Source organism: Neovison vison, chromosome 6 (genome assembly GCF_020171115.1).
Source record: "Neovison vison isolate M4711 chromosome 6, ASM_NN_V1, whole genome shotgun sequence".
Lineage (NCBI taxonomy): Eukaryota > Metazoa > Chordata > Mammalia > Carnivora > Mustelidae > Neogale > Neogale vison.
This window is the reverse complement of record NC_058096.1, coordinates 108,078,700-108,105,654: the sequence shown is the minus strand read 5'-3', so window position 1 is coordinate 108,105,654 and position 26,955 is coordinate 108,078,700. Positions and strand designations below refer to the sequence as shown.

General features: G+C 40.0%; 1 protein-coding gene across 1 annotated transcript in view; it reads left to right on the top strand.

Annotated features, from left to right (window-relative positions):
- The window catches only part of EHHADH (enoyl-CoA hydratase and 3-hydroxyacyl CoA dehydrogenase), a 49,315-nt gene continuing 22,360 nt past the window's right edge, over window positions 1–26,955 (top strand). The window contains exons 1-5 of the mRNA XM_044251927.1: window positions 1–132; window positions 5,209–5,312; window positions 12,506–12,678; window positions 16,521–16,632; window positions 25,004–25,108. Of these exons, the coding sequence (XP_044107862.1) occupies window positions 59–132; window positions 5,209–5,312; window positions 12,506–12,678; window positions 16,521–16,632; window positions 25,004–25,108 (568 nt within the window). The 5' untranslated portion in view covers window positions 1–58. The remainder of the gene's footprint in view (window positions 133–5,208; window positions 5,313–12,505; window positions 12,679–16,520; window positions 16,633–25,003; window positions 25,109–26,955) is intronic.

Below are 26,955 nucleotides of genomic sequence, written 5' to 3'. Positions count from 1 at the left end.
GGGAACGCGGCATAGCCTAGCGGTGGGAGACGGAGGCGACTTTCGCGAGCGAGGAGACATGGCAGAGTACACGCGGTTGCGGAACTGTCTGGCGCTGATCCGCCTCCGAAACCCGCCGGTCAACGCCATCAGGTAACCGGCTCGGTCGCCTCCGGCCCGCGGACGGCGAGCCCTCCGCCGCCTGCCCGCTCCGAGGCTTTCACCCCGCGGCTGGTTTGAACGCAGAAGGGCACTGGCACAGACGGAACGGCGGCGCGCGGCGCGGCCTGGTGCTTCGGTTAGCTTTGTGAACGTCGCTGCGAACTCTGATGCTGTTTCCCGAGCGAGGAAACTGAGGCTCAGAGGCAGGCAGATGGCGGCTAAGTGGGGGAGCTGGGCTCCGACCGGATCCTCCGTGCCAGCTTCGTGCTCAGCCCTTCTGCTTGTTAGCAGCTTTGACTTCTCGAGTGTATGTTCGGTTCCAAAGGTAGCAATGCTGGCCGGACCTTGATCCTTCACTTCCCAGCCCCAAGTCCAGACCGCCCTACCAATGTGTGACTGAAAGATTTAAAAAGCCGATGAGAAGGTGGCTTCACGTTTGTGGGGGGAAAAAAATTAACAAAGGTCCTCATTAATTCCAAGGCAGTGAGAACAGGTGAACTGTGATGTGGCAGAGAAATGCAAAGTTCTTTCTCCTGATCTGTTCTAAACTGAAGGCGTTGGTGCTTCATTGGAAGATATGTTTGGAGAAAGCGCATTAAGTAGCATTTCCCAAAAAACGACTGTGCAGTTACCTTCTTTAATTTCATCGTGGAGCACCTTCCTTGGTATAAACTTTGACACAGATGTGTGCAGTGTACTTAAACAGCCGTGCTTTCAAAACCGGTGATTTTTCTGGTTTTTATTTTAAAAATGTTCAATTATATACATTTGGTTCTTGCATATCTTTGTTAAAAGGATTGTGATCCATCAGACCAGGAAAGAGGCACCCATTCTCAGTAGGATTAGCAGAAACTATAATTTACGAAGAATATATAAAACAAGCAGAAAGACCTTTGGTCAACATCCTTAGGACATACCACTGGAGCAAAAAAGAGACTGGACTATCAGAGAAAGACAAACATCATATGATCTCTCTGATATGAGGAATTTGAGAGGCGGGGTGGGGGGAAGGGAAGGAGAAAAAATGAGACAAGATGGGATCAGGAGGGAGACAAACCATAAGAGACTCTTAATCTCACAAAACAAACTGAGGGCTGCTGGGGCTGGGGGTAGGGGAGGCTGTGGGCTATGGTGAGGCTGTGAATTAAGACTGATGATTCAGGGACGCCTGGGTGGCGCAGTTGGTTGGACGACTGCCTCCGGCTCAGGGCGTGATCCTGGAGTCCTGGGATAGAGTCCCACACATCAGGCTCCCAGCTCCATGGGGAGTCTGCTTCGCTCTCTGACCTTCTCCTCGCTCATTCTCTCTCTCACTGTCTCTCTCTCTCAAATAAATAAAATAAAAAATCTTAAAAAAAAAAAAAAAGACTGATGATTCACAGACCAGTACTCCGGGGACAAGTAATACATTACATGTTAATGGAAAAAAAGAAGAGAGAGAGAGAGAGACTGGAATGAGGAGGCTTGCTAATTTTAACTGAATTTTTATCTTAGTGTCATCAAATTTGATTTTATCATAAGTATTAGAATAATTCTTATTTTCAATACAAGTTATTGCATTTAATAATACAAAAAAGGTGCAGGAATAAAATCATAAGAATATGTCCAGTTTCTTGCCATTCTCAGAAAAAAAAGCAAAATATCTGTTATTTTGGTTTTGATGAAGAAAAATGTAAGTGATATGACTACAAATCCATTTCGGACTTGTCTGTGTTTTAGTTAGAGGTAGTAGACATTAGGACTCTGTGTCAGCCTCTGCTTATAATGACAAACCATGCCCATCACGAACTTGGGGAAAAAGTTTCACAGTCTTATACCCGTAACTAGAAGTATTTTCTCATAGCAAATTTATTTATTTATTTATTTATTTATTTCCTCATAGCAATTTTAAACGTTTCTTGTATTTAGCCTGCCCCTTCCCCACCCCCCACCCCCACCCTGCGAGAGAAAAGTTTGTATCTATCTCCTAAGGTTGTGGTGAAATTTACCTATGCTGAAGATCCTAAAGTGTAGGACAAAAAAACTTATCCTTATGGGGCGCCTGGGTGGCTCAGTCTGTTAGGTGTTTGCCTCTTGATTTCAGCCCAGATCTTAATCTGGGGGAGAAGGTTGTGATTTCAAGCTCCGTACTGGGCACAAACAAACAAACAAACAACAAACAAACAAACAGTCCCCCCAAAACAGAACCCTTATCCTTAGATGGTGTATGATTTGTCATATTCTATTTTTCTCTTCTCTTCTATTTCTTTGATTTAAAAAATGCTGGTCACAAGCTACAAACTTAATATGATGACCTTTGTATTTTAAAAAAACTGTCAAATGAAAGACCTCCTAAAGCCACAGAAGCTAAAGAGCTTTGCTCAGCACCCATGAAAATGTTATCTTTACTCTAGACTCAAATTTCTCCATTCTTGGACAATATTAAAGGGAGAGAATAATTTCTTTTGTCTTGCTTTTTTAAGAAGTTCTTTTTTAAAAATATTTTATTTATTTATTTTATTTAAGAGAGAGAGAGAGAGAGAGCATGAGAGGGGAGAAGGTCAGAGGGAGAAGCGAACTCCCCGTGGAGCTGGGATCCGGATTCAGGACTTAATTCCGGGACTCCATCCCAGGACTCCAGGATCATGACCTGAGCTGAAGGCAATGGCTTAACCCACTGAGCTGTCCAGGCGCCAGAGAAAATTATTTCTTAAGCCATGTAAACTCATTGCTGCAAGGCTGTGGTCCCTTTGTCGGATTCAATCTGGTAAAGCTGTGCCTGTTTACAGCCATTTTCATTTCCCTGTGTTTGATTTTTGCAAAATTAGCGAGACCATAAGAGGTAAAAGAGTAGAGTTTGGTTGAAAGGGGGGAAGCTAGCCTCTTGTCCTCAGTGGCACTGATTTTGGCTACTTTTGCAACCATTATTTACCCAGAGGAAATATTTGCCTTTTGAACTTGAGTGTTCTGGATGGGTCCAAATTTCATTAGCAGATTTGGTTTCTTCCTTCCTCCCTTCCATCTGTCCTTCCTTTCCTCCCCCTCTTCCTCTTCCTCCTTCTTTTTCACCTCCTCCTCTTTCTTTTAAGATTTATTTATTTATTTTAGGGAGAGAGGGGGAGAGAGAGAGTGAGCGAGCACAGGGGGAGGGACAGAGGGAAAGAGAGAGTATCTCAAGCAGACTCCCTGCTGAGCACCGAAGCAGCTCGGGACTCCATGTGGGGCTGGATGTGGTGGTGGGGGGATTGTGGGGGGGGGGGTCTCAGTCCCATGACCCTGAGATCATGACCTGAGCCGAGATCAAGAGTGGTGTTTAACCAACAGAGCCCAGGTACTCCTAGTAGATTTGGTTTCTAAATAACCAGTCAAAGCCAAGAGGTTTTGTCTCGTGTCATCTAGGTTAAATGATGAAAAGTAACTAGGTAAAAAGGAGTTAATATATACCAGTATCTCCTTTATTTCCTGATATTTTAACTCATAGTTGTTAATCTGAGCAATTTGGCTTTTCTAGCAGTTTGTTGGTTTTTTTAAAAAAGTTTAAGTTTTTTTTTTTTTCTTTTTCATCCTATATGCTAGAATAGATATTTTACCCAGAATTCTTAGAATTCCAGTGCAAAATTGGACTCTGGTTCTGTCGTTTTTCCTTTAAGCAATTCCTCATCACATTTCCCAGGTTCTCCTCCTTCCCCAACCCTTGACACTCATTGATCCTCTACTTCTTGGCAAATTCTCCTCTCTTGATCTTTGTGACTTTGGGCTCCCTTGGTACTAAATCACTCTGCTGAGCCTCTCCCACTTCTTCAATGAGGATGTATCCAGAGGATTTACCTTCAGCTCTCTTTTTCTTCAGCAGACTGATTTAATCTTGACTCTCTTCTGTAGATGACTCCCTCATTAAGGAAATGTAGCAGTCTGTTACATGCCTTTTCTTTCCCAGACTTTGCCTTTGCCTCTTAAATTAGTTAGTATTGGTTTCAGCTTTCAGAGACAGAAAACTCAAAAGAGTAATGGATTAAACAAGGAAAGGTTGATTTCTTTCACAGCAATGTCTTAGAATGGTATGACTGCTCCACAGTCATCAGGGACCCCATCTATTTATTTCTTGCTCTGCCATCCTCAATATATGGCTTCCACCTCTTGGTCCATGATGGCTGCTCATGATCTAGCCATCACATCCCCATTCCTGCCAGAAAAGGAAAAGAGAAAAGCATTCCCAATCCTTTAAAGACTCTTAAAGTATCATCTTATTGTCCAGGATTTAATGCCTTACACTCGCTTTACTGCATAACAGGCCAGAAAATGTAGTCTTCACTTTTGGCAGTCACATATCCAGCTAAAAACTAGATGCGTCATACTTGAAAGAAAGTGGGAAGGGTTGGATATTTGGGGTGACTTGAAGCCCCTGACACATCTCTTGGGTTGTTTCTTTTAGATTATTTCAGTTTTCTTATATTTTGCTAGGATGACAAATTGTAAGTTCTTCTCTTTGTAAATGTCCACATCACTTTCTTGTACTTTTATTACAGCATATGGTGTAATATTTTGTTGTTTCCTAGAATGTTGTAAACTCCTTTTCCTGTACATAGAGGGTGTACAATAATATTTTAAAATTGATGAGTGCTGCTTCTAAGCGGTCAAAGTTACAACAAAGTTCAGGAAAATACATTTTTTAAAAAGTTTATTCATTTATTTAGCTTCATACTTAATTCACAGTTGAAATATATATTATTTCTTTAAGATTTTTATTTATATGAGACAGAGAGAGTGAGCGAGAGAGAGAGAACATGAGTGGGGCCGAGGGACAGAAGGAGAGGGAGAAGCAGGCTCCCCACCGAGCAGGAAGCCCAATGCAGGGCTCGATCCCAGATCTTGGGATCATGACCTGAGCCGAAGGCAGACTCTTAACCAACTGAGCCACCCAGGAACCCTGACATACATATTATCAGTTGATTAAATTAGTGAAAGCTGAATAGTAAGTAACTAAGGTTTTTATCCATTGTGTGTATGTTTCATTTTTCATTGCTAGAAAAGGAAAAAAACACTGAGATGGTAGAAATTATAATGCCTCATGTATTTTTTTTCTTTTAGCACGGCTGTACTCCATGGAATAAAAGCGGGACTGCAGAAAGCTCTAACAGACCATACAGTAAAAGCCATTGTGATTTGTGGAGCAGATGGCAAATTCTCTGCAGGTAACCAGTCTCTAACCCTCTCCTGCTGTCTCCAGAAACCAGCCACAAACTGATACCGATAGTGCATGAGCCGTGTCTGTGGGTAATGCCATAGGGCGGGTAAAGGATATGGGAGACTTGAGTGGGAATGAGAAACATTGTAGAGACACAGTCACAAGGAGACCCAGAGGAAATTCTGATCTTTTATATGGGATTGGGCCTTTAGAAGACATATAGTGCCAGGCTTGCTGGGTGTTAGACCTGCTAATATATACTAACTAACACTAGCCACTAGCAGGTATGTTGGTACATACCTGCTCTGCATATAGCTCCACCCTGTGGGAGCTTGGGCAAATCCCTGTTATCTCCTGAACCTCAATTTCTCTATTTAGAAGGTAGATAGTAGGGCCACCTGGGTGGCTCAGTTGGTTAAGCATCTGCCTTTGGCTCAGCTCATGATCCCAGGGTCCTGGAATTGAGCCCCATAGTAGGCTCCTTGCTCAGTGGGAAGTCTGTTAGTCCCTCTCCCTCTGCCCTCCCTGCTGCCCCCCACCACAAACTTGTGTACTCTCTCTATCTCTCATTTTATTCTCTGTCTCTCAAATAAATAGAATCTTTAAAAAAAATTAACATATAATGTATTATTTGTTTCAGGGGTACAGGTCTGTGATTCATCAGTCTTATACAACGCACAGTGCTCACCATAGCACATACCCTCCCCAATGTCCATCACCCAGCTACCCCATCACCCCAAACCTGCTCCACTCCAGCAACCCTCAGTTTGTTTCCTGAGATTAAGAGTCTGTAGGGGCGCCTGGGTGGCTAAGTGGGTTAAGCCACTGCCTTTGGCTCGGGTTATGATCTCGGGGTCCTGGGATCTAGTCCCACATTGGGCTCTCAGCTCAGCAGGGAGCCTGCTTCCCCCTCTCTCTCTGCCTACCTCTCTGCCTACTTGTGATCTCTGTCTGTCAAATAAATAAATAAAATCTTAAAAAAAAAAAAAAGAGTCTCTAATGGTTTGTCTCCCTCTCTGGTTTCGTCTTGCTTCATTTTTCCCTCCCTTCCCCTATGATCCTCTGTCTTGTTTCTCAAATTCTTCGTATCAGGGAGGTCATATGATAATTGTCTTTCTCTGATTGACTTATTTTGCTTAGCATAATACCCTCTAGTTCCAATCACATCATTGCATATGGCGAGAGTTCGGTTTTTTGATGGCTGCATAGTATTCCTGTGTGTATGTGTGTGTCTGTATACTACATCTTCTTTATCCATTCATCTGCTGATGGACATCTAGGCTCTTCCCATTGTTTGGCTTCAAATAAATAGAATCTTAAAAAAAGAAAGCGGATAGTAATATTTATCTTAACAGGTTTTTGTGATGTTATAAGAGGTATATCTGGAAGTGTAGTGCCTTCCTACATCAGAAGATGTTCAGTTAATGTTATTTTTTATTTCACACAGCGACTTGAAATGGAGTTCATTTTTCTTTTGAAGGTCAGCCATCTCAGGGACCATAACAGTCTTTACTGGGTTATTCCATGACGATGCAAAAATATTGAAAACATACAGCAAAAGAATCTGAAATAGGGATTCAGTGGTATTTGTGACAACTTTTCTTCTTTTCCCCACTGAATATGTTTATGCCCTTTGACAAAAGTCACGTGGATAGGAAGGTGTATGTGATCTTACTGCAGCCAAGGGAATTTAATGTATGTTCATTGAAACCTGAGAAGAAATAAGTATTGGAATCATAACAATAAAGAAATGTAGAAATGTTAATCATTATAGTAGTTACCAGTTACCTTGCCTACTGTGTGCCATTTGTATAGGTTATTTATTTATTAATAATGAAAACAGTATTTTTATACATATTATATTTTAATCCTCAGTAAATCTCCATTCATGGAAGAGAAAGATGAGCCTGAGAGAGATTCAAATACTGTGCCGAACGTTAACCAGTTATTAAATGGCTTACTTTGTAGTTTGAAAAGTTGAGGTCAGGAGCCGAAGATAGTGGCTTTGTGGCATGGAGAGAGGGATCCCAATAATGTAGAACTTGATTATTTCTTTGTAAGAAAGGAGGTAGAAAAGAGAGAATGTAGTTAGAGCTCAATGACAGAAAAAATTATTCTCCTAGAAAAGCATTAGGAGTTGTTAGACTTTCATTAAATTTGTCTCAATAAATTTCACTTAGAATACATTCACTGACAACAATGTCATTAAACTAGAAATCAATAACAAAACTATAACTAGAAATACCCATACATTTAGAAATTAAATTCATTTCTTAATAATCTCTGAGCCAAAGCAGAAACTGTAATAGAATTTAGAAAATATTTTGAACTAAATGATAGAGAAAATGAGACATATGTAACTTGAAGGATACAGCTAAAGCAAAGTTAACAGGAGATTTATAACCGAAAAGGTATTTATCAGAAAAGAAAACAGACTGAAATATAATGAGCTAAGCATCTGTATCAAGGAACTAACAAAACAAGCCATGAAACAGGCCCAATGAAGTAGAAGGAAGGGAATAATGAGGAGAAATTAATGAGATAGAAACAAATGTGATTTAAGATTAGGTCAAAATTAGTTTTTCCAAAGACTGGTAAAATTGACAAACCTCTGGAGAAGATTGATCAAGAAAAAAAAGAGAAGACACTATATACATGATAAATGGCAGATGCTGTAGCCATTAAAAAAGATAACACAAATATTATGAAAATATTATGGCTTCCCAATATGACTCATGAGGAAATAGAAAGCCATTAAAGAAATTGAGCCAGTAATCAAAAATCTCACAAAATAAACTCTAGCCGCAGGTGACTCTTGGCAAGCCCTAACTAAAAAGTCAAGGAAAATATTATTCTAATTTTACACAAATTTTTTTTTAGGGAATATAAAAAGAGGGAGCACTTCCCATATTAGTTTCCTGGGGCTACGGTAATAAATGACTTAAACTAGGTGACTGAAAACAACAGAAATCTGTTCTCTCATAGTTCTGGAGGGTAGAAGTTCAAAGTCAAGATATCTGCAAGGCCATTCTTACTCCGGAAGCTCTAGGGAAGAATCTTTCCTTGGTGTCCTCTAGCTTCTGTGGTTGCTGGCAGCACTTGGTGTTCCTTGGCTTGTTACTCTCTCACTCTTGTCCCTGCCTCTCTCCCACAGCCCTCTCCCCTGTGTCCAGATTTCCCTGAGCTGAGACAGATCCATGCTTATCCAGTACGATCTCATTTTTACTCAGTTATATCTGCAAAGACCCTATTTCCAAATAAAGTAAGTGTCATAGGTTCAAGCCAATACACTTTCCAATTCATTATGTGAGACTAGCATAACCTTGCTACCAACACCTGTCAAGGCCTGTATGAAAAAGCAAAATTTGTGAATGAAATTTGCAATGGGAAAAAAAAAAAAAGCAAAATGAAAGGCCAGTTTCATTCACAAACCTAGATATAAAAAATCTTGAGCAATATTTATAAAATTGAATCTAACAAAGTATAAAAAGTAGAAGACATCACTTTTTCCCCAGAAATACCAGATTGGTTGAACGTTCGAAGATTAATTGATTTCATTCTATTAAAAGATTGGAAAAGAAAAAAAATGTGATTCTTTTTTTTCAAGAAATGCAGAAAAAAACATTTGATAACATCTGACATGTACTAAAAATAAAAGTTCCTGGTAAACTAGGTATAGAAAGAAAATGTCTGGGGCGCCTGGGTGGCTCAGTGGGTTAAGCCGCTGCCTTCGGCTCAGGCCATGATCTCAGAGTCCTGGGATCGAGCCCCACATCGGGCTCTCTGCTCAGCAGGGAGCCTGCTTCCTCCTCTCTCTCTGCCTGTCTCTGCCTACTTGTGATCTCCCTCTGTCCAATAAATAAATAAAATCTTTAAAAAAAAAAAAAAGAAAGAAAATGTCTTAATCCATTTTGGAAAATCTACAGCAAACATCAAATAAAATGATAAACTGAAAGCTGTCTTTCTGAGAAAGGAACAAGACCTGGCTAACTGCTCTCACCATTTCTGTTTGACATTGTGCTCCAGGGCCTGGCCAGCACAGTAAGGCCAGAAAAATAAATGAGAGGTATAGGGATTGGAAAGGAAAAAATGAAACTTCATTATTCAGAAGATATGATAGTGTTTGCAGAAAATAAAAATAATCTATTAGAAAACTACTAGAATTAATATGAGAATTTTGCTGGATATATAATCAATATCCAAAAATTAGTTACATTTCTATATGCCAGAAATACACAGTGAAATCACTGTACTCTTATCTGTGCCTTGGTTTCTGTAAAATGGGATAATAATACTAACCTTATGCTGCAAGTGGAAGGAGGTATATAGTATAACATTTAAGAATATGGGCTATGTAGTTAAACTGCCCAAGTTCAAATCCTTTTTCTACCTGTAATTAACTGGTCATATGTTTGAACTAGCCACTTAACAGCTCAAAGCCTTAACTTCCTGACCTGTAAAATGGGGATTGTTAGACACTTAAACTAGGTGTAAAGTATTTATCCAGTATGTGCTAATTGCTATCAGGATATGATTATTGTTTAAATCTAAACAATCTATGATTATTGTTTAAATCTAAAGTTACAGGGTGAAATAGATCTTGTTTTTCTTAAGCCAAAAAGGAATCTATGTAAGAACAATCGTGGGGCGCCTGGGTGGCTCAGTGGTTTAGCTTCTGCCTTCGGCTCAGGTCATGATCCCAGCATCCTGGGATCGAGCCCCGCATCGGGCTTTCTGCTCAGCGGGGAGCCTGCTTCTTCCTCTCTCTGCCTGCCTCTCTGCCTACTTGTGATCTCTATCTGTCAAATAAATAAATAAAATCTTAAAAAAAAAAAAAGAACAATCGTAATAACACTAGATTAGAATAGGAATATGATGAATGGGTAAGAAAAAAACATAATGCTAGGTAAGGAGCAGGTAGAAACAAAAACATGAATAGGCTGAATATGAAATGATTGCTTTAACTTTTTAACTTGTACCAATAAATAAATAAATATTTATTTATTTATATATCATATATTTATATATTATTCATATTTATATATCTTAGGTATTATATTTGTGATATAAATATATTAATACAACATTAATATAATATTAAATATTATCAAATATAATATGTAAATTATGTATAATATGTAATATATTAATAATAGACATATTATATATTATTTATTTATAAATAATTTTTATTTATTTAATTATTTGAATGCAAAAAGGTGATTTTATTAAAGCCCAGGGACAGGACCCATGGGCAGAAAGAACTGCCTTCCCCCCCTCCCCAAGATTTTGTTTCTTTGACAGAGAGAGAGAGAAAGAGAGTGAGCGTGCAAAATCAGGGGGAGTGGCAGGCAAAGGGAGAAGCGAACTCACTGCTGAATAAGGAGCCTGACATGGGGCTTGATCCCACAACCCTGGGATCATGACGTGAGCGGAAGGCAGATGCTGAACTGACTAAGCCACCCAGGCACCCTTGCTTAATGTTTTTAAAGGATAGATAATGCTATAGGGAAAATGCTCAGTATTTAGAATGTTATGTGAAAAAAGGAAAATATGAAAAGTGATGTTATAGAATGCTCTCAGTATTGTTAAATGTATATTACAGTAAATTTTTGTTTAATTCAAAGTCATTTAAGAAAGGTTTTGAGATTAAAGGCTAAATAAATAGCTTACTGAAGGTCACAAAGCCATTTACATATATGCACTGGGAAACAACTAAGAATTCCTCCAAAATATTACATTGTTATCTCTGTATGGTGATTTTTGAGGTGGTCTTTATGTTCTTTATTACTTTGTATATTTTAAAAATTTCCTGTAATACATGTTTTGTTTTTAAGATTTTATTTATTTATTAGAGAGTGGGAGCACAAGCAGAGGGAGCAGCAGAGGGAGAGGGAGAAGTAGGCTTCCCACTGAGCAGGGAGCACGACTCAGAGTTGGATCCCAGGACCCTGGGGCTGACCCGAAGGCAGATGTGTAACCCACTGAACCACCCAGGCGCCCCACATGTGTTATTTTTATGATTAGGAAAACATATAAATGTTGTTACTTTTCTTGATCACAAAAAAAATCTATTATGAAAACATAATTCCAAGCTGGTTGATGAACATGTAATTCATAAATATGTATGTGTTTCCCACTGAAGTTTTATGTTGTAATGCCTTCATACTCTTAACAATGGGTCTAACTTGCTGTGAATAGGGTTGGTGAGCAATACTATGCAAAAGATTAGGAAGGGCTGGCTCAACCTCAGAATCTCTGTTCCCCTTCTCTGGGCTTTTTTTTTTTTTTTTTTAAGATTTTATTTATTTATTTGACAGACAGAGATCACAAGCAGGCAGACAGGCAGGCAGAGAGAGGGAGAGGAGGAAGCAGGCTCTCCGCAGAGCAGAGAGCACGATGCAGGACTCGATCCCAGGACCCTGAGATCATGACCTGAGCTGAAGGCAGCGGCTTAACCCACTGAGCCACCCAGGCGCCCTTCTCTGGGCTTTTTAAACTTTTTTTTTTTTTTTTAAGATTTTTATGTATTGATTTATTTGAGAGAGAGAGAGTACACATTCAAGCAGGGGGAGAGGCAGAGGAGGAGGAAGAGTGAGAGGGAAAGAATCTCAAGCAGACCCTGCTGAGTGTGGAGTCTCACCTGGGGCTCAGTATCATGACCTCAGCCAAAACCAAGAGTCCGTGCTCAACCGACTAAACCCAGGTGCCCCCTGAGTTTTTTAATTTTTATAAACAAATTTTTTAAAAAGATTTTTACTTATTTATTTTAGAGAGAGAGCATGAGTATGAGAGGCAGAAGGAGAGAGACTCAAGCAGACTCCATGCTGAGCAGGGAGCCTGATGCAGGGCTCGATCCCAGGACCCTGGGATCATGACCTGAGCTGAAACCAAGTCAGACACTTAACCAACTCTGCCCCCCAGGTGCCCCTTAATTATTTAAAGGTAGGGTAGCTACCTGTCATATAGAAAGATAGACTTCAGAAGATTACAGGATTCCTGATAAAGATTTGGGGATTTTCTCTCATGTTGTTCTACGTTTCCTAGGGTGTTCCTTCTTCGCTGTGTGTCCACCCAAAAGATAAAATGTTTCATGGACCCTAAGAGTCTGAGATTCCTTGAGAGTTGTCTGTTACCTTATTGTTATATAACAGAGCCCAACTCTTTCTCAGCTTTCTTTTCCCATGTCTGTGTCCTTAGGGGCTGATATCCACAGCTTTGGTACACCAAGAATGTCTGACCTTGGCCTGGGACATGTAGTAGATGAAATACAGAGAAATGAGAAGCCCGTGGTGGCAGCTATTCAAGGCCTGGCTTTAGGAGGGGGACTGGAGCTGGCCCTGGGCTGTCACTATAGGATTGCCCATGCAGAGGTAACAGCTAAAACTCCTTATGGGGCCTGGTGTGTGGGATTTTTCTTTAAGGCAAAATCTAAATGCTGTGTATGCCTCAGGGGTGGTCATTTTAAAGGGTGAGCTCACTGGGTAACAACTCATGTATATTTAGCACTGGTTTTTCTGCTGCTGTGCCCCAGCACAGTGGAAGTAGTTGTTGAAAATATGTCCATTCCAATGGGTGAATAGCTATTACCCTGAGCCCCATGACTGTCCAACTGACTCCCCTCACCCTATCCCTTGGGTCTCCCTATGATCCACCACCTAAAGGGGAAGTCCTGGGTCACTACTCAGTCCCCAGGACTCTGCTCCAGTAGTATGGCTCAAGCCAGGTTCCTCTGAGCCATCCTCATGCAGTATGAGATAGAAAATATTTTGACTATCATCCTGAGTATGTGTACTATAAAAAAATTTTTTTAAAAGATTTTATTTTTTCTTATTTGACAGAGACAGAGCAGGAGAGCACAGGCAGGGGAAGCAGCAGACAGAGAGGGAGAAGCAGGACCCCCACTGAGCAGGGAGCCCAATGTGGGGCTCTATCCCAGGACCCTGACCTTGGATCATGACCTGAGCTGAAGGTAGTCACCCAACTGACTGAGCCACCCAGGTGCCCCTAAAATTTTATGTCCTATCTCATAGGTCCCAGTTTTGTGGTCCCTCATAATTATCAGTCCCTAAGAAGACAATTTCCGATTTGAAAATAGCACAAAACTGTAAATCCATTTGTTTCTGTAGATAGATACAATTTGGCCTATTAGATATGTAGATGAAGTTTGTGATACCAGTCTATGATAACATAGTTTTCTTTCTCTCTCTTTTTTTAAAGATTTTATTTTTTTAAAGATTTAAAGATTTAATTTATTTATTTGACAGAGAGAGACACAGCAAGAGAGGAGACAAGCAGTGGGAGTGGGAGAGGGAGAACCAGGCTTCCTGCTGAGCAGGGAGCCCAATGTGGGACTCAATCCCAGGACCCTGGGATCATGACCTGAGGTGAAGGCAGACGCTTAATGACTGAGCCACCCAGGTGCCCCTATAAGTAACATAATTTCCTAATGATAATGATAATACCGATCATTGTTAATAGACTAGAAAATACAGGAAACTGTAAAGATGTAAACTAAAATCACCCATAAACCCACAGTACAGAAATAACTACTATTAGCATTCTATTTTGTTTTCTTCTGGTCTTTATCCTACCTAGTATTTTTTTTCTTACACCTTTTTTTTCTTTGCTATCTTCTAAAAATATATATATTTATTCTAGAGAGAAAGAGAGTACATGTGCTCATTTGTGTGCACAAGTTGAGGGTGGGGGAGAGGAAGACAATCTTCAGGCAGACTCCCTCTGAGCTCAGAGCCCTGCTCAGGCTCCATCTCATGACCCATGACATCATGACCTGAGCCGAAACAGAGTCAGACACTTAACTGGACCCTTAACCAATGGAGCCACTCAGGCACCCTAAATTACTTTCATTTTCAAAAGCTAGTTTTGCCAGGTATAGAGTTGTTGTTTGACAGGTTTTTACCTGAAAGTAGGTTTTTATCTGAAAGTAAAAACACTGAAATGCTTTGAATACGTCATCCCATTGCCTCTTGGCCTCTATGGTTTCTGATGAGAAATTTGCTGTTACTCTTATTGTAAATAGTCCTTAAAACTATCATTTTAAATGGCTACATAATTTTGTCTTATAGCTATACCATAATTTATTTGTTTCCTTAGGGCATTTTAATTTTTTTTAAAGATTTTATTTATTTATTTGACAGACAAAGATCACAAGTAGGCAGAGAGGCAGCAGAGAGAGAGGAGGAAGCAGGCTCTCCGTGAAACAGAGAGCCCAATGCAGGGCTCGATCCCAGAACCCCAGGATCATGACCTGAGCCGAAGGCAGAGACTTTAACCCACTTAGCCACCCAGGCACCCCACTTAAGGCATTTTAATTTTAATAAAGGCTTATGAATAAAGACATATATCCTAAGTGCTCCTTTTTCTGTGTCCCTCTTAATGTGCCTTCTGCACACCGAGTGCAGATCTAAGTTATGAGCAATAAGTCAGCCGGGAATGGGGATGAATAGTGGTGGAAAAAATCATGACTGACTGTTAGGAAAGCCTTGTGTGAGAGAGGCTCAGATATTTATTTTGGAGCTGTGGGCATTACATTGTGGGTAAATAACAGTCTGCATTAAAGTGTTTTCCTCTTCCCATCCTGAACCTAGAAGATGACTAACAGAGCTCTAGCCTTTTTAAAAAATTTTTTTAAACAGAGGGAGAGCATGTGTGCAGGGGTGGGGAGTGCAGGAGTCGGGGGGGGATGGTGGAGGGCAGGCAGTACAGACAGACAGACAGACAGTACAGTACAGACAGCATGAGCCCAATGCAGGGCTTGATCTTACAACCCTGAGACCATGACCTGAACTGAAATCAAGAGCCAGACACTTACCCAACAGAGGCACCCAGATGTCCCAAGCTTTACCCACTTTTAAATAGCCAGGAGAGGCATATGATAAAGGACTCACTCTCTTATCTGGACTGAGGTTGTTGCCTGATTATTCTTCTGCAATAGCTTTATTGAGGTATAATTCAAATACCATGTAATGCACTCATTTAAAGTGTACAATTGAATGGTATATTAGCATATTCACAGAGTTGTGTAACCATTACCACAGTTGATTTTAGAACATTTTATTATCCCAAAAAGAAAATTCATACTCTTTAGGAGTAACTTACCATCTACCCCCAGTCCTTGACAACCACTAATCTTTCTGTCTGTATGGGTTTGCCCATTCTAGACATTTCATATAAATGGAATCATACAGCTTGTTGTCTTTTATGACTGGCTTCTATCACTTAGCATAATGTTTTCAAGGTTCACCTATGCTGTAACCTGTATCAGTACTTGATTCTTTTCTACAACCTAATAATATTCCCTTGTATGGATATACCACATTTTCTTTTTCCATTCATCTACTGATGGACATTTGGTTGTTTCCATTTTCTTGACATTTTTGAATAATGGTGCTATGAAAATTTGTGTGGGTTTTTTTTTTTTTTTTTTTTTGGTGGGCATGTTTTCATTTTCTTGCATACATACCTAGGAGTGGAATTGCTGGGTCATATGGAGACTCTATGTTCAACATTTGAGGAACTGCCAAATTGTTTTCCAAAGTGTACCATTTTTTATTTCCACTAACAATATATGAAGGTTTTGTATTCTCTACCTCCTCTCTAACACTTGTTATTGTCTGTCTTTTTATTATAGTCATCCTATTGGATGTGAATTTGTGGCTTTGATTTGCATTTTCCCAATGGCTAATGATATTGAACATCTCTTCATGTGCTTATTGGCCCATTTGTATCTCTTCTTTGGAGAAATGTCTATGCAGAGCCTTTGCCCCTTTTTTACTGGATTGTCTTTTTATTATTGAGTTGAAAATTCTTTATGTATTCTACATATATATAGCAAATATATATAGCAAATATTCTCTCCTATTCTGTGGGTTGTCTTTTTTAATTTCCTGGCTGTCTCACTCTTTTAGGGCTCCATAAAGCTGTTTCTGGAGAATATCATTTTTGTTGGCCCAAACAGCTCATAATGGAGTCAGAGAAAAAGTGTGTAAGAAGTTAGAGATCTGTTTCAGCATGAAGCACAGCTTTGTTTATGCTGTTAATTAAGTAGAGTGTGGACTCATTTTCCCTGTAGAATATTTGCTGAATATTACAAAACAGTGTTTTCAAGAGTGTGGGAAATCCAAGGGAATGGTTACCTTGATTTTACAGGTCATCTCATTCTTATGATCTTCTTGTCTTCAAACTTTGATAGGCTCGAATTGGCTTCCCAGAAGTCACATTAGGAATCCTTCCTGGTGCAAGAGGAACCCAGCTTCTCCCCAGACTCATTGGAGTTCCTGCTGCACTTGACCTAATTACCTCAGGTCAGTACAAACCCTGCTAACAACCGTCTAGAGCAACGTGAGGAACTGAATGAGAATGTAGAGAAATTCTAGATTGGCCATTCCCTACTCATGTAATCTTAAGAGGATACTTCAACTTCTTTGACAATCAATTTTCTCATCTGTAAAATGGAAAGAGTACCTTCCCTGAAAGCTTCTCAGATATTACCATGAAGACCATATGTAAGTGCCTTCTAAATCAAAGTGTGTACAAAGCACCAATTATATAGTTCAAGTGTCCACACACAGACACTGGTATTCATATAAGGTACGTTATATTCAGACTCAATTTGGAAATTGTAATATAAATAAAAATTAAAACCAGAATTGTCACAGAAAGATTTCGTGTGTCAGTGTGGAAAAGACTGAATTTTTCCTTTCACAGGTATTGAGATTTTAGCTACAAATAAAGATTGTTCTCTTTCACTAGGGAATGTGAACAGTACAACACTATAAAACATTTAAACACCCTAGATTTACCAAATACTGCTGAGACTTTTAAAGAGATTTCCAAATGAGGTAAGGTTGCAAGAAAGAGTCATGTTTTGGTTGACGATATTTTTTTGGGTCAGGAATTTGGGACCAGCTTAGCTCGATTCTAGCTCAGGGTTTCTCATGAAGTTGTAGTCAAGACATTGACTGGAGCTGTAGTCATCTGAAAACTTGAGTGGGGCTAAAGGATCTACTTCTGAGTGGGTTCCCTTACATGGATGGCTAGTGGATGCTGACTGTTGGCAGGAGTCTTCATTTCTTCTCTATGTGGACCTCTTCCTACAGCTGCCTGAGTGTCTTCACTACATGGGCGGTGGCTTCCTCTGGAGTCAGTGATCCAAGACAGAACAAGGCAAAAGCTGTGATGTCTTATGACCTAGCTTTGGAGTCCTGTACCAACTTTTCTGATTGATTATGTATATACATAACAGATATATAATATACATGTATACATCTATATATAAGATATATATAATATATATGTATACATAATGTACATATGATCTTGCTTATAGAGGTCTTCCCTATTCAACATGGGAGGGGGCTTGAACACCAAGAGGTGAAACTCACTGGGAGTCACTTTGGAGGCTAGCTACCACAAGTGTATACTCACACATATGCCTACCTATGACAAAAGTCACGTAAATAATAGGTTAGATGGAGATAAGTACCAAAGAGAAACATAAAACAGAAAGTGGGAATATAAAATGTTAGGGATAGAGGGGTAATATTTTAATATAAAATGTTAGGGATGGAGGGGTTAAAAAGGCTTTGCTATGAAATGATATCTGGGTGAAGACCTTAAAGAGGTGAGGGGGCTTATTATGCCAATATCTAGAGGAAAGTATTCCACATGGAGAAAAGAGCAAACGCAAAGCCCGGGAGGCTATAGTACGCTTGGAAGTATCAAAGAACAGCAAGAAGGTTGATACAGCTGGAGTGAAGTGAGTAAGGTGAAGAGATGTAGGAGATGAAGTGACATCATATAGGCTTTGAAGATGATAGAATGGAACTTTGGCTATTCTTCTAAATGAGGCAGAAAGGCATTGGAGTGTTTTGAGCAGGGGAGTCACAAGCTCTCATTTATGTTTTTTAAAAGATCACTCTGGCTGTTGAAAATACATTAACTGGAGACAAGAGCAGACCTAGGAAGGCTGATTAGCAACCTGCTCTAATCATCCAAGGGTGAGATGAGGAGAGCTGAGACCTGAGTGGGTAGCCATGTGTATGGTGAGACATAGTCAAATTCTGCCCATGTTATGAGGGGAGAGCTAGCAGGATTTCATGACCCATCAGAAGCGAGAGGTACAAGAAAGAGGAGATGGAGTGATTCTGGTGGCCTGAGCAGCTGAAAGGATGGTGCCATTATTGAGATGGGGATTGTTGCTGGCAGGGTAGGTTGTAGGGAGAAATCACAAGAGCTTACTTGGGACATGTTAAGTCTGAGAGGACTATGGGACATCCAAGTGGAGATGTCAAGTAGGCAGTTGGACAAACTGGCTGGGGTTTAGGAGAGAGGTCTTCTGATCTCCTCTCGGCCTCCATTTTCTTATCAGTAACAATACCACACCATTGCTTTAAAGAATAATGAAGTTACAGGACTTGCTTCTGGTAGAGTACCTGCCACATAGAAAACATTTAATGAACAGCAACTGTGACAGGCCAAATAATGCCACCACCACCACCACCACCACCACCACCACCACAGATGTCCCTGTCCTCATCCCCAGAACCATTGAATATGTTACCTCACATTCAAAAGGGACTTTGTAGATGTGAATAACTTAAGAATCTTGAGAAGAGAGATTATTCTGGATTTTTCAGGTGGGCCCAATTCCTTACAAGCATCATTAGAAGAGGGAGGCAGGAGGTCAGAGAGGAGAGAAGATATTGCCAGCTGGCTCTGAAGATGGAGGAAGTGGTCAAGCCAAGCGATGTAGGCAGCCTCTGGGGGCGGGGAAAGACCGTGCAACAGATTCTCCCTTAGAGCCCCCAGACAGTTTTGCTGACCTATTTCAGACTTCCGAACTAAGCTAAGCTAAGAAATGTGTGTTGTTTTAAGCTGGTACGTTTGTGGGAATTTGTAGAGGAGGCTAATACAGTACCTCTTGATAATGAAGCCATTAAGACTGTTAGTCTTTGGTTTGGATTTTTTTTTTTTTCCTAACAGAATATGCTAAAAAACAAAAAAAATTGCTATTGAAAGTCCAAGATCCCCTGCTGCTGTTAATGTTGAAAAAAAACAAACAAACAAACACCAATTTGGTAGGCACTGTGCCCATAGGGAGTTAATAAGTAAACAGATTTAGATTAAATTAATGAGTAAATAGCTAACCTTTTTGGATCTTCTGGAACCCGTTAGAGAGCTAATTCTGGAAAGTGAAGCAATTAGGACAACCACCATTGCTTTTCCACACTTCCTTTAAAATGCTACCTGAAAACAGCTGAATCTTTCCCAGTAACCACAAAAGAGAGGCTTGAGCCCACTCTGATTCGTTGCCTGGTGTTCTCTGTCCCATCCAATGACAAGGATACAGTGCCCTGCTCTTCTGCTTTCTCTTTTTAGGGTTTGTCCTCATTGTTCACTGAACAGCATACAAAGTCTCTGCTCTGTTCCTGTAGAGCTTTGCTCCAGCCCCTGAATTTCTTTACAGTCATCCCCAGGACAGGGTACTCTCAGGCTGTAGACTTTGAGGAGATACTTCTTAGTACCTAGAATAGTAAGGGGGATGTTGTGAGTAGCATCCTTATCCTACCTGCTTTTCAGGTGGGTTAAGTTCAGGTGAGTTTTCTCCGTATTTGAACAAGATATAGAGGGTAAATTTTAGTAGCCAGAGCTCCCAAGCAGCAGTAATATATATCAGCAAATATAATTCAGGGACCCAAACCGACAGACAAACAAAAAAAACTTAACACTGAGCCCCAAACCTCTGAAAATATTCCGTGGTGTTAGAAGACTGAAACATTAATGTGAAACAGATGAAAGAAAATGAAAATCTTAGAAAATAATCTAACTTAGAAAATACTGCATTTGTTCAATAAGAACCCCCTGTCTAAAATCAAAACACTAGGCCAAATAACTTCTTTTCAAAGCAATGAAAAGAGGACTTGATCGGACAGACAACTCAATCAGCAAGTGCAGGATAAATAGAGATCTGTTTTTGAAATTCAGAATCTAACATAAAAATAGAGAAGGTATGTATTCGATGTCTCTGCTTTGAATAACAAGAGTTCCCAAACCATGAAGCAAAAAGGTGAGAAGTGGTAACCAAAGGAAAAAACAGAAGAAACTCTTCAGACATGAAATGGAGCCAGAGATCACATTTCAGCAAGCTTACCATTTTCTTGAAAAAATGATGAGATTTCAATTGCCTGATGTATCTTTGGTAAAGATTTTAAACTTCCAGGAAATGGAATCCTGCGAGCTCCCAAAAGAGAAAAACAAAACAAAAGATTACTTTCAAAATAACTACAATTACTCCAGCCACAAATAAATATTAACTATAGGGAACGTTGGTATACTATCCTAGTACCAAGGTTCCGAGGCAGAGCTGGTGTGTATCAAATCAGATCATACGGAGTTCTCGTCCATGACTGTTGCATACGCTTGTCATATTTTTTTAAAGATTTATTTATTTGTCAGAGCTCACAAGTAGGCAGAGAAGCAGGCTGCCCGCTGAGAAAGGAGCCCGATGTGGGACTCGATCCCAGGACTCTGGGATCATGATTTGAGCTGAAGGCAGCCACTTAACCGACTGAGCCACCTAGGCATCCTGTATGCTTGTCATATTTTATTATCCTTACATTATTATCATTTTATTTTAGTTTAGTTTTTAACGATTTTATTTATTTATTTGAGAGAGAGAGATCACAAGTAGGCAGAGAGTCAGGCAGAGAGAGAGGGAAGCAGGCTCTCTGCTGAGCAGAGAGCCCAATGTGGGGCTTGATCCCAGGACCCTGAGATCATGACCTGAGCCGAAAGCAGAGGCTTAACCCACTGAGCCACCCAGGCGCCCCCATTTTAAAGACTGTATAGAATCCTAGGGTGTAGAATCCTAGTCTAAGATTCTGTACAGTCTTTAAAACAACAAGCCTATTCTAAGTTTCTATACAATCTTTAAAATGATAATCTATATCAGAAAATTCTGAAAGTGGGGTCCGGGTACTCCGGGGAATGCCCAAGACCATTGGGGGCAGTTCATGAAGTCAGAGCTACTTTCATAACAATTGGATGTGACTTGCCTTTTCTACTCTTATTCCCTCACACATGTATGGTAGAACTTTCCAGAGGTGGTTGTAAGCCATGTGATGTCAGAGCAGATGGAATGCAGAGCATATATGAGAACCCAGCTGTCTTCTAGTAAGCCAGACATGAAAGAAATTTGCAAAAATATAAAACAATGACACTCTTCTCACTGGACTTTTAAAATTTTGAAAATATAGTTATTTTGCATTAAAATGTATTCACATTAATGTTAACATTAACATTTATCCTTGTTATTATTTTTTTAAGATTTTATCTACTTGACAGAGAGAGAGGGAGAGAGAGAGAGTACAAGCAGGGGGAGAGGGAGAGGTGTGAAGCAGATTCCCTGCTGAGCAGAGAGCCTGATGCGGGGCTTGACCCCAGGACCCTGGGATCATGACCTGAGCTGAAGGCAGATGCTTAACCAACTGTGCCACCCAGGTGCCCTATACTTATTGTTTTAAAGTGATTTAATGAAGAAACATTTTGAAAGTTTTCAGTTTTAATCTCTAATACAGTAAATATTGATAGAAACGATCCACATAAGCAAAGGCTTTTTGGAGTCCTCCATTATCTTTAGGAGTGCAAAATGGTCCTAAGCTTAAAAAGTTCGGGAACTGCTAATTGAAATCCATTATATTTTTTCTGACACAGAAGCCACCATACAAAACTGTGTGTACATGATCCAAATTAGAAAATAGTATGAGTCTATGTGCCTAAAAAATGCTGCCTTTTTACTTTTAAATGCTGGGGAGGTGTTATAAATCTGTACAGAGTATGAAAGGGTAGCTAGAAAAACTAAAAATATTAAATTTCTTGATTTCAATAAATTAAATTAGAAATTGTCTTAAGTTACAACAGTATGATAAGTACACTCTTAAGAATGTACAGTATGTTAACTATCTAATGTAAAATTCATAAGAGGGTGCTTACAATCCAATATACTACAGAATTCAAAGTAGCGTAAGCCGTTCATTCTGCAAAAGATCAATTAGAAAGGAAGTAAAGCAAATAAAATATGGGGGAAATTGTAATAGTGTGAAATGAGTCTGTAAAGTCTAAGGTTTACAAAAGTTGAAGTATTGGGGGAATATTGAGGACTCTTGTGTCTCTGTTTTCATCATTAAGTCTCAAAGGCAAGCATATCTTGGGGGAAATCAGGAAGAAATCTGGCTTCTTTGACAAAAATGAAGTGAACAAGGATTGCCTTTTCTAAAGCACTGCTGCTTATAGAAATACCACTATTTTTAACTTGATGAAGAGAAGAAGTTCGAACAGTAAGGATATGATGGATTTTTATTTGCATAGAAAAGGTCACAGTGAATTAGAAGAAAACTAACATCAGAATCATATACCTCTTTTTAAATTGTACAATTTTAGGGGGACCTTAAAAATGACATTGGAAAGGATTCCATGTAGAAAAAGATTTTCTAAAGATTGGAAAAGAAGCCATGAAGAACACTGGAAACAATCAAGATTCCCCACTTTGGAGAAGAGAAGTCTTAGCTTCAGTTACCCTGGGTCTCCTTATAGTAGCTCTTGGCAAGGGTCTCATTAAAGTCCCTTGGACCCTGGTTGTTGTCTACATTGACGGCAGCAAGAGAAAAAGCAAGTTTAAGTTTGAGCCTGAATATTCGGGTTGTACATACAGAGCTGGGTCTTTAGGCCCTCGAAACAGAATCAAAGAACCCAGAATCTCACTGACTTGGTAAGAACAGTCGGCTACACCTCCACTTGTGTGAAATCCAGGCTGAAAGCAATCATTACAGCTGAAGAAATTTGCACCTCCTGGCTAGCTCACAGTACCTACACACTTGCCCCAAAGAACCTTTTTGTACTCAGGTTTCCATTTTCCATTTTGTCTGCCATTGGTGCCCTTAACTTGGGCAGGCTGATTCACTCACCCCTTACCCAAGTGTTATTTTTTTGTTTTGTTTTGTTTTGTTTTTTTAGGGTCTCCACTTTAGACTCCCTTGTAAAGTTAAGAATGAGTCAGGGAAACATTAAAATAAGGCTTACTAAATATAGCCTAAGCTGATATCTAGAATCGTAACACCAACAATGGAGTTAACACTTCACTTTTTAAAAAAGATTCTTTAATTTATTCATTTGAGAGAGAGACAGAGAAAGCACAAGCAGTGGGAGAGGCAGAGGGAGAAGGAGAAGCAGCATCCTTGCCGAGCTGGGAACCTGACACGGGGCTCGATCCCAGGACCTGGAAATTATGACCCAAGCCAGAGGCAGCCGCCCAACCATCTGAGCTACTCAGGCTTCTCCCCTCCCACCCCCCTGCCCCAGTGATCTTACACACAGGAGACTTGACACCTGCAGCCACTCATCCACTCCTCACCCCAGGAGGAAATCAGGGAGTCTGTTTTCAAAGGCACTTCTAGAAAATCGCCTAAATAATGTTGCAGAGTGGCCCCTGCCGGAAATCACTGCACTGTCTATCTGATCAAGAAAACCCATTTGTAACTCTCTGAAGCACTACTAAGAACCCAGAATGGAGGGTTTGTCTCAAAGATGATATCCACTAATGCTGTATGAACATCAAGGACTGTGGCATTGTTGCCCTCAAGACTGATTTGATGATCACTTTCCACAAGGCAAGATGGTACTGGCAAGACAGCAAGTAAGGTGTTACTGTCTCCTTTCTTCTGACTCTGTGATAAGGGGTCCTCGTATCCCTTAACCTGCTACTTCAGAATATTCAGATTAAATTACATATTTATACCTGGTGAAGAAAGAACTCAGGACACCGCCGGACGGTAGATGCTCCTGCTACCACTGCCATCAGACACTAGATGTCGCTAGCTGCTGCTTCGTGTCCTTACTGCAGGCTAACACCCCACTTCCGAGCCCTGTTTTCACCAAACTTGGGGTCATGGGCCACACCCTACCTGAATGGATCTGAAGGAACAATTGTCTGATCACTTCTGCTTCCCTTTTAGCTGCTGTAGTAAAAGGCAGGGCTCTAAAACTCACATTATAGGAACTCCACAAAGTTGCTGACTAGGCAAAAAATGACAGACGTCCGCCCCATTTAGCCCGTGTAATTTTGATTATAACATAAACAGCACCAACTTAATAATTTCTCTGTTTACCCAACTATAGTCTTGTTTCAGGGCTGTCTTTTTTTTTTTTTTTTTTTTTTTTTTTTGTAATCAGCTTTGGTATGTATTTCGGTATGTATTGGTGGAAGAGAGGTATGGCGCTTTGCTGCTGTTACCATATTATTATTCTCAAAAATCAATCATTTCTTCTTTAGAGATGTATAGTTTACAAAGTACTTGTATAGTGATTTATGGAATATAAACAAAATGTATTATTCTCACTTGATACTCAGAATTACTGAGGTAAGTGTAATTATTCCCATTTGCCTAGAGGGAAGTGGGGTTTCCATACAATTCTTCACCATCACACAAACAGTAGTAGAGGCTTGAATTAAGTTTTCTGGTTACTTATACAGTGACCTTTCCACCGTACAATTCAGTGTGTTGCTTATTTATTTCATTTAATAACAGATGTTTGTACCTAGGACAGATAACCTTCCTATTAGAGAGAGTCATGCTTTTGCTTTAACCTCACATTGTTCTTTGTATTGTTTTGTTTTAGGAAGACATATTTCGGCAGATGAAGCACTCAAGCTGGGTATTCTAGACAAAATGGTGAACTCAGACCCAGTTGAGGAAGCAATCGAATTAGTCCAGAAAATTTCTGGTAAGAAGAATATAATGAAAATAGCACAAGATTGGAAGGAAGCTAAGCTTTCATTTTTTAAAAAAAATTTTTGTCAATTATTTTTATTAACATATAATGTATTATTTGTCCCAGGGGTACAAGTCTGTGAATCGTCAAGCTTACACAATTCATAGCCCTCACCATAGCACATACCCTCCCCAATGTCCATAACCTGCCCACCCTCTTCCTCCCCCAGCAACCCTCAGTTTGTTTTGTGAGATTAAGAGTCTCTTATGGTTTGTCTCTCTCCTGATCCCATCTTGTTGCATTTTTTTCCCTGCCCCCCAAACTCCCAACCCTGCCTCTCAAATTCCTCATATCAGGGAGATCATATGATAATTGTCTTTCTCTGATTGACTTATTTTGCTCAACACAATACCCTCTAGTTCCATCCACGTCGTTGAAAATGGCAAGATTCCATTTCTTTTGATGGCTGCATAGTATTCCAGTGTGTGTGTATGTGTGTGTGTGTGTGTGTGTGTGTGTGTGTGTGTGTGTGAGACATCTCTTTATCCATTCATCTGTTGATGGACATCTAAGTTCTTTCCATAGTTTGGCTATTGTGGACATTGCTCCATAAACATTTGGGTTCACGTGCTCCCCTTCAGATCACTACATTTGTATCTTTAGGGTAAATACCCAGTAGTGTAATTGCTGGGTTGTAGGGTAGCTCTATTTTCAGCTTTTTAAGGAACCTCCATGCTGTTTTCCAGAGTGGCTGCACCAGCATGTGTTCCCACCAACAGTGTAGGAGGGTTCCCCTTTCTCCACATCCTCACCAGCATCTGTCGTTTCCTGACTGGTTAATTTTAGCCATTCTGACTGGTGTGAGGTGGTATCTCACTGTGGTTTTGATTTGTATTTCCCTGATGCCGAGTGATGTGGAGCACTTTTTCATGTGTCTATTGGCCATCTGGATGTCTTCTTTGCAGAAATGTCTGTTCGTGTCTTCTGCCCATTTCTTGATTGGATTATTTGTTCTTTGGTGTTGGGTTTGATAAGTTCTTTATAGATTTCAGATACTAGCCCTTTATCTGATATGTCATTGTGAATATCTTCTGCCATTCTGTTAGTTGTCTTTGGTTTGTTGACTATTTCCTTTGCTGTGCAAAAGCTTTGATCTTGATGAAGTCCCAGTAGTTCATTTTTGCCTTGCTTCCCTTGCCTTTGGTGATGTTTCTAGGAAGAAGTTGCTGCAGCTGAAGTAAAAGAGGTTGCTGCCTGTGTTCTCCTCAAGGATTTTGATGGATTCCTGTTTCACATTGAGATCTTTCATCCATTTTGAGTCTATTTTTGTGTGTGGTGTAAGGAAATGGTCCAGTTTCATTCTTTTGCATGTGGCTGTCCAATTTTCCCAACCCCATTTGTTGAAGAAACTGTCTCTTTTTATTGGACATTCTTTCCTGTTTTGTTGAATATTAGTTGACCATAGAGTTGAGGGTCTATTTCTGGGCTCTCTATTCTGTTCCATTGATCTATGTGTCTGATTTTGTGCCAGTTACCATACTGTCTTGATGATTACAGCTTTGTAATAGAGCTTGAAGTCTGGAATTGTGATTCCACCAACTTTGGCTTTCTTTTTCAACATTCCTCTGGTAAGCTTTCATTTTAATAAGGGATTCCTTAAATATCTTATGGTATAACCATATGATAGAGGTTTAAAATGAATAGGAAACTCTACATATTGATATGTTATGAATGCTCTGACAAATTGTATTATTAGGTGAAAAACACTACAAATCAGGGGCCATGTGTGGCTCAATTGGTTAAGTGTCTGCCTTCGGCTCAGGTCTTGATCCTGGATCAAGCATCAGGCTCCCTGCTCA